Below are 9,084 nucleotides of genomic sequence, written 5' to 3' on the forward strand. Positions count from 1 at the left end.
ATATATAAGTTCAACAGCAACCAGTTTTAAGAGGCTCATTTTCTTCTAACTATTAAAAATCCTATACTATCCAGATTGGGTCTGGTCTCACATTATGTTTGTTATACCCTAGGACCAGAAAAGCTTAAAAACATAGCAGGAACTAATTAAGAATATGCAGATAAACATTATCCTTGGACACTTTCTAGTTTTGAAATATGATAAATTTTTTTTAGTTTTAAAAGTCCCAAGGAAATTAAATGTAACTATATTCACAGTGAGTCCTGGTGTGGTGCTGTGGGTTAATGTGTTGGACTGCAAAGTCAGTTTGAACCACAAGGTTGGTAGTTCAAGCTCACCAGCCACTCCTTGGAAACCCTACACAGGGTCGCTACGGTCAGAACTGACTCAACGCATTGAACAACAACTTCACAGTACTTTTCATCACTTTTCTCAAAATAGATGTTAATATAGTTTGTTTTGATTGTACAGATTGAACTCCTGTCAGCTGTTAACTGTTATTACTTGAAATTCATATCCATACACTAACAACACAAACAACAACATGTAAGCCTACAATAAAAGGCAAAGCTATAAAAGAGATGAATAAAACAATTAGCACACCCAATTTGTAAAACTCTAAGAGATGACAGATTTTAAGTAATTCGTATGGATATACCTCTGTCTTCCATAAACTTATACAGCTGTTGGAGGAAGTTGTCCCTCTCTTCAGGATCAAGTTCTTCCTCAGGCTGTAGAGATAAATATATACATGTATTAACAGAGGGAATAGGAAAAGAAACAATGTTTGTTTTTTTTTTTTTGCTTTTTATTTTTATAAGATGATGAAAAAAGATATTTTAATGAAATAGAACTTTGGCAATAGAAGGTGGCCTGGCAGGCTCTGCTCCACACCTATAGGACCCAAAGAACCACCAAACCAGCACTTAACCAGTCCCCCTGGCCACCTGCTGCCCTGTGGTTCTAACAGACACTGCCTTCATGAACTTCTTTTGGACTGAGTGTCCTGAACATAGATAACACCAAGGCCAATAGGAACTCCAACGAGGGCTCAGAATTCTGCTGTCCTATCTGTCACACACTCACTGCATGAGCTCCAGACAGGAGCCCCCTAGAGTTTTTGCCTTTGTTTCCTTGGTTTTGTCTTTCCTTTTGTTGTTGCTTTGTTTTTGTTTATTCCTTTTTCTCCTTCCAGTCCCTTGAATTCTATCTTCGGTTTAGCTTTTCCTTTTCTTCTGGTTCTCATTTCTCCTCATCTTCCCCTCCCTCATTCTCTTTTCATCTTCCCTCTCACTGATTTTGCTATGTGTTCCCCCCTTTTATTTCCTTATTTTTCTCTCTTTACAGCTCCATTTCTCTCTCCATTTTTTGGTCTCTTTTTTTCTGGTTATTGCCTGTTTTTATTTTCCTCTTCAGGATTTTTTGTTTCATTGTTGTTTCCTTATTTGTTTATTCTGTTTTGTTTTCTTGTGTGTGTGTGTGTGTGTGTGTGTGGTGAAGGGGTTTTCTACTTCCCACCCAACAGGAGACAGCGATTGTGTCCACACAGCCCAGCTACAACTGTGGCCTCTACAGATCCATCAACTAGGTAAGCACCAATGCCAGCTCCTATACCACCTGATCAACAACAGACAACAACTAATACCAGCCATACAAACCCTAAACTGAGGTGCATGAATGGTAAATGGAAAACAGTGCACATGAGTCCACTCTGTCTCTAACAACACCCACAAGAGACTGCTGGTGAGAGCCTAAGAACATATCCATATACAATCATCAATTAAATACAAGTGAGACAACCCCATAAAGTCCAGGATACTACCGACATTTTACTTCACACGAAGAGTGAATGGCTCAACAAATGACCAAGATGCAGAGCCAGAAAACCTCTCTGAGAGAGAAAAGGTAACAGAACTGAAAAAGAATCCAAATGAATGATACTTGGGTAACTTCAAAGGGCTGACAGAAAGAAAGAGAACAGGGAAAAAACTTCAGGAGAATTCAGGAAAACGTTACAAGAACCGATAAAATACATGCAAAATTTCAAACAATGTAAAACCTGCAATTAACAATCCAAAAGATTAATACCAAGATCTCAGAAATGGACAATACATTAAAAGGGCAAAGGAGTAAATCTGAAACCCAAATTAGTGAGTAAATCTGAAACCCAAATTAGTGAGCCTCCAAGATAAATCTCTCAATACCAATATGGTTTTCAGAAAAAAAAAAAAAAATCCAAAGAAAACCTAAGAGTTATGTGGGATACCATGAAGACAAACAATTTATTAGTGATCAGAATTCCAGAACAAAAAGACACAAGCATAAGAGAAAACTGTCGAAGAGTTGTTAGAAGAAACCTCCCTAACATGAAAGATAAAAAGTTAAGCATTGAAGAAGCTAAACGAACCATAAACAGGATAGACCCCAAAAGAAAATCACCAAGACACATCATAAGCAAACTTTCCAAAACAAAAGACAAGGTTAGGAATCCTGAGGAGCAGTTAGGGGGGAAACAAAGTTATCTGCAAAGGAAAACCAGTAAGATTAAACTCTGATTTCTCAACAGAAACTATACAGGCAAAAGGCAACAGGATGACATACATAAAACTCTGAAAGAAAAAAATTGCCAACCAAACATCATATATACACAGCAAAACTCAATTACGATGGTGAAATCAAGACGCTTCCTGATAAACAGAAATTAAAGGAATATGTAATGCCCGGATCAACTTTACAAAAAATTCTAAAGGGTATTCTTTGGACTGAGAAACAATGACAGCAGACAACAACCTGAGATGACCATATATGCCAACACCATCTAGAGCTTAATCCAGATACAGAAGTATTTAAAGTAAAACAAAACTACAAGACTAAAAATAGGAAACCAGATACGCCAATGTATAATGAAGTCAACTACAAAGCAAAACGAGGGAATGGTATAGACAAAGAACCTCCAAATGGTACGGAAATCAAGTAGGTATCAAGATAAAACAGATTCTTTTAAGCATGGAAAAAAAATTAATGAATTACAGGGCAACCTCAAAGAAAATGAATATATCTACACATCTAAATTTAAAACAAAAGCAATTATCAGAAAGATTCAGTACACATTAGCACAACAAAAATGAAAATGAAAAGAAAACCCAAAACCAAAATGAAGTCAGTGCAGAAAATGTGTAACAAAAAAACTAGCAGCACTACAGAAACAAACAAACAAACAAAAAACCAAACACACACACACACAGAAAAAATGACAGCAATTAATTCATACCTCACTCCTCGGAAACCCTATACAGGGTCACTATGGGTCGGAACCACCTCGATGGCACTTAACAACAACAACATCGATATTTACACTAAATGAAAATGGATTAAATGCACCAGTGAAGAGACAAAAAAAGAATGGAAAACAGGATCCTTCAATAAGCTGTCTACATATCACAAAGATCAAGACAGCCTACAATGCCCATCAACAGAATGGTTAAACAAACTGATACATTCATACAATGGAAATAGAATAATACTACATAACGGTGAAGAATAACAAGGGATCTGGAAACAACCTCACAATGTGGAAGACCCTGGAGGATATTTTGCTCAGTGAAATTAATCGATTATTCAATGTAAAACTGATGATCTGTTCTGTAAGCCATCACTCAATTCATAATAAAAAGTTACAAAAATAAACAAAGAGCAATTTCAGAGCCTGACATCCCCCCAAAGAAGAGTAGGGAAGGTTGTACCTAGACCAGTTATTTGTTTCCCGTAATGTGAACAGTATATATATGAAGGTATCTATCTTTTGTTTAGGGGTATTTTTCCTCAAGAACCCCTCAAGGTATCAATTATTGCACAATCTCTCCCATTTTGGGGGTGGGTAGGTGTTTATATTCCAGTATACCATCAATACCAAACTACTGTGGATTTTTTTTCTTTTTGGTGAAATGATATTATTTTGCTCATCTTGATGGTGTCTATAAACCCCTTGGCCAATCATAAGGTTGAATTCTTTCACCATACTCATTCAACCTGTATGCTGAGCAAATCATCCGAGAAGCTGGGTTCTATGAAGAAAAACGTGGCACCAGGATTGGAGGAAGACTCATTAGCAACCTGAGATATGCAGATGATACAACCTTGCTTGCTGAAAGTGAAGAGGATTTAAAACATTTACTGATGAAGATCAAAGACCACAGCCTTCGGTACTGACTACATCTCAATGTAAAGAAAACAAAAATTCTCACCACTGGACCAATAAACAACATTCTTATCAATGGAGAAAAGATTGAAGTTGTCAAGGATTTCATTCTTCTTGGATCAACTATCAACACTCACAGAAGCAACAGTCAAAAAATCAGATGATGTATTGCATTAGGCATATCTGCTGCACAGGACCTTTTGAAAGTGTTGAAGAACAAAGATATCAGCTTGAGGACTGAGGTGCACTGGACCCAAGCCATATTTTCAATAACCTCATATGCATGCGAAAGCTGGACAGTGAATAAAGAAGACTGTAGAAGAATTGATGCTTTTGAGTTAAGGCATTGAAGGAAAATATTGAAAGTGCCATGGAATGCCAAAAGAACCAATAGATCTGTTTTGGAAGAAGTGCAGCCAGAGTGCTCCTTGGAGGCCAAGATAGCCAAAATTTGTCTCTCATACTTCGGACACATTGTCAGGAGGGATCAGTCGCTGGAGAAGGATATCATGTTTGGTTAAGGTGGAGGGTCAGAGAAAAAGAGGAAGACCCTCAACTAGATGGATTGGCCAAGTGGCAGCATCAATGGACTCAAGCGTGGCAACAGTAGTGAGGTTGGCCCAGGATCGGGCAGGTTTCTGTCTGCTGTGCATAAGGTCGCTATGGGTCAGTACCGACTTGATGGCACCTAACAACAATGACAACTCCTTCTAAACTCATCTCTGAAGCTCCATCACCAATCCTCCCAACTCCTATATTCTCTTAGAATCCCTTGATCTCCCCCCTCTTGTTAGCGGCCATGGAGTCAACCCAGACTTACGGTGACCCTAGTACACTTAGCAGTGGGTCACTTCTGACTTCTGGTGACCCAACCTGCAGAGCAGCACTGTTCCACAAGGTTTTCACGGCTGTGACTTTATGGAAGCAGATTGTCAATCCTGCCTTCCAAAGTGCCTCTGGGTGGGTTCCAACCACCAACCTTTGGATTAGGATTCTAGCACTTAACCTTCAGCTCCACCCAGGGTCTCTATTACCATCTCCAAAACAAGAAAAAGGTTTAGCAGGACGAGTCTTTAAACTGGCAGATCTTTCTAATGGAAGTGTCCAGACATCTGGCAGGGCCAACCACTAGGTTATTATAAGCATCTCTAAGCAACTGGCCAGAGCAGAGTAAGTGGAGGCTCTGACGGTACCTATGGGCCAGAGGACAAACACAAAGGAAGTTCCACTGGTAGTTTGCTTATACTTTTTTACATAAAATTCGGAATTTGAAAGTATTAAATAGCCTCACTTTGTGTCAGAAAATTTTAAATAAATGCCAAAGCATCTTACTAAGGCAAATGAACAGAAGATATATAGGATATATTCAACCACTTTAATTCAGGCAGAGAACTCTTTGTTCTTACTTCGAAGTCTGCTGGTTTTAAAAATCTCTGCCAATAATTTATCCATTAATTTTTTCAAAATTTAATTTAATTGATTATACTTAATATTAATTTAAAAAACTGGGAAACACAAAGAGGATTCCAAATGTAATATACCTTACACATCAACAAGCAGCTTCTGATAAACACCATTGGGAATGTTGTTAAGTGACGTCTAGTCAATTCCGACTCATAACGACTGTACATAGGGTATCTGAGGAGCAGCTGGTGAGCTTGAACCACCGACCTTGCGGTTCAAACCAACCTTGCAGTCCAGCGCATTAACCGATAGTGCCACATCAAGACTATCACAGGTTGGTTAGCGGAGAGCTGAAAAAAGTTCCATATTGCTGGAGAAGAATGGGGGTGGGTGGGGTGGGGAAGAATAAAAATGTGGGCAACTTATAAAAGCCTTTGATAAAAACCTAGACTTTACCCTAAGTTGTTGTTGTTGTTGTTATTATGTGCCATAGAGTAGGTTCAGACTCATAGCGACCCTGTACAGGGTTTTGGAGGCTGTAAACCTTTACAGAAGCAGAAAGCCTCATCTTTATCCCGCAGAACAGCTGGTAGTTTCGAATTGTAGACCTTGCGGTTCGCAGCCCAATTCGTAGCCACTACACTACCCTGTAAGTACCAAAAACCTTATTAAAGGGTTTTTTTCAGCATGAACCTTTTATGTTTTAGAAAGATATCTACAGAGAATGCATCGAAGGGGTAAGGAGATAGGAAGGAAAAAGACTAGTCAAAAGACATCTGAACTAAGGCGAACAAGATAAGGAGTAATATGAGTCCTGGTCTGGTTCTGCGGCTTAATGAGCTGGACTGTAATGCCAACGTTAACCACAAGTCACCAGCCGCTCACTGGAATCCCTATACAGGGTTGCTGTGGGTCAGAACCAACTCAACAGCACTTAAAAACAACACTAGTCAAGAACTCTCACTGAAAGCAACAGTAAGCTATCCCAAAGAGACATAAGCCAAAACAAATTAATTTATAAAGTCACAAAATTATGTAAGATGAGATTGAGTACAGAATGTGCTGCCTTGAGAAAAGAAGAGATTTTATGAAGGGACGTCAGCTATCATAAAGCATGGATCTTCCATATTGAGCTTCCTAGAACCTTATAATAAATCTTCCAATACTTGTTTGAAATAGTAATTTCCTAGGATAATTGCATAGCTTACATTCATTCATTTCTTCAACAACTATTTAATGAAGGTTCAGTATGTGTCATGTTGATTCTACTAGCTGGTGGGTATTTATTTACACACAGGAAAGAGAAAACAATACAAAACAAAACCACCAAGATCTTTTGCTTTTACAGACCTTACAGACTCAATGGCACTTACCAACAACAAAAGTCTAGTAGAGCAAAAATTTTCTTAAAAGTCTGTGAAATCTTGTGTGACCTCTTCTAAGCCTCTGGTTCCTCACTTATAAAACGGATATCTATAGACACATGTAAACCTCTAAGAATAGAAAATTAGCATACGGTGTGGCGCTGTGGATTAATGCACAAGACGGCAAAGCCGTTTGAACTGCAAGGGCGGCGGGTCAAGCTCACCAGCTGCTCCTTGGAAAGCCTATACAGGATCACTCAGAGTAGGAATCGACTTGACGGCACTTAACAACATAAACCTTTACTTGTTAAGATCTCTGCAAAAGTGAAATACTTTAGAAGTAGTATAACAACAAAAGGCAAATTCCTGGCATGGCACTGTAGGATAAGCACTGGACTGCTAACCGCAATGTCAACTGTTCAAATCCACCAGCTGCTCCTTGGAAACCCTGAACTGGGTTCACTTTAAGTTAGAGCTAACTCAAAGACACTCAACAACAAGAACATAACAAAAGGCATCCTACTGATGATGTATGCTCTGGTATACAAATTTTGTTGTTAGAACATCTCAGTGAAATATGTAAATAAAAAAAGTTAAAAAAGAAGGAAAACAAAAAACAAGTTTGGTAATTCAAGTGATCTATACGGCAATATAACACCCTAAGGTATCTGTAACCCCGAAGAGAATTCTGAAAAGCTGTTCTACATAAAAGTTGACAGTTGACTAGCTAGATTTTAGAAGTAAAAAAAGGCAGAGAAAAATTCACAAAAGGCCTAGGTCATGTGGTATAAAGGCTAAGGATTATTAAGAATAGAATAATTACACCTTAAGTTAAATAATGTTCCATGTATACTTTTAAAAAGGATGGCATTATGCAATCAATACATTTTAGAAATACTTCAATCCAAAAGAATAAAAACTACAGCCACTTCCATGCACTAAAATTATTTTATTCCTAGAGGAATCTTTTTAACTGTATCTTTCCAGTTAAAAAAAATTTAAGTCCTTATAGCTTTTTATATCCTAAATAATATTAGTTATGAATCTTTAAAAATACTGCTTTAGAGTACAAAAAATACATTGGAGGAGGGACAACAGATACACGGGAAAGCTAATTAGGATATCACTGCATTGTTGTTGTTGTTATATGCCGTGGAGTCGGTTCCAACGCAAAGCGACCCTGTACAGGGTTTCCGAGCCTGGAAATCTTTGCGGGAGCAGAAAGCCTCATCTTTCTCCCACAGAACAGCTGGTAGTTTCGAACTGCTGACCTTGTGGCTCACAGCCCGATTCATAACCACTAACTACACTACCAGAGTACAGGTAAAACAGGAACAGTGGCTTGGACTAAGAAGGCAGACAGTAAAAATTGAGTGACAATTATGAGAACTATTCAAGTACTATGCAAGAACAAATTAGGTGTCTCATCAGATATGGGGACAAGAAAGGGAAGTCAAGATGATTGCTGTGCACTTGGTTTAAGTAGTTTACTGGAAGCTGTTTCTATTCAACTGAACTAAGGAAAGGGTCTAAGACTAGGAGTAAGGGAACAATGTCTTACACATATGGAGCCCTGGGGATGCAGTAGTTAACAAAAAGATAAGAAGAAATCCGCAGCAGACCGTTTGAAATAAATGTCTGGAGCTAAGAAGAAACATACTTATACAGATTTGGAGTCATTTTATTATTGATGAAGACAGACAGAAAAAATTGTTATGTCATGGATGCCAAACAAAAATTTGTATAAAATGGTAACTTTGGTATAGTTGTTTTAATTATGTGGGAGTACAAGCCACAATGAAGTATGAACAGAATAGTGCATGTGAGTCAGTAATTTGGTCATGAGGGAGAAGAACAGGCAAGGGGAAAGTAAAGCTACGAGAAGGTTGGGAGAGATGTGAGCAGCTTAAGAAACACGATGGACAAATAACAACAAAAAGGAAGAGGGTATGAATCTTGGGTGAGACCACGTGGGGGAAGGAATGGAGCAGCCACAGACGCCTGGCAGAACCGCTGAGAAAAAGGTGTGGACATTCTTCTCTTTTGGTAGCTGTTCATTGGTCCCTTGCTGTCTGCGCACCTCCATTCTGGTGACTATAGGGGTGCCTGAGCTAGTGG

At 38.6% G+C, this 9,084-nt stretch overlaps 1 protein-coding gene across 1 annotated transcript in view; it reads right to left on the reverse strand.

Moving 5' to 3' along the window:
- ARID4A (AT rich interactive domain 4A (RBP1-like)) overlaps window positions 1-9,084 on the reverse strand; it is a 79,403-nt gene that overhangs the window by 30,647 nt on the left and 39,672 nt on the right. The window contains exon 11 of the mRNA XM_006864640.1: window positions 659-731. Within this exon, the coding sequence (XP_006864702.1) occupies window positions 659-731 (73 nt within the window). The remainder of the gene's footprint in view (window positions 1-658; window positions 732-9,084) is intronic.

Source organism: Chrysochloris asiatica, unplaced genomic scaffold (genome assembly GCF_000296735.1).
Source record: "Chrysochloris asiatica unplaced genomic scaffold, ChrAsi1.0 scaffold00067, whole genome shotgun sequence".
Taxonomy (NCBI): domain Eukaryota; kingdom Metazoa; phylum Chordata; class Mammalia; order Afrosoricida; family Chrysochloridae; genus Chrysochloris; species Chrysochloris asiatica.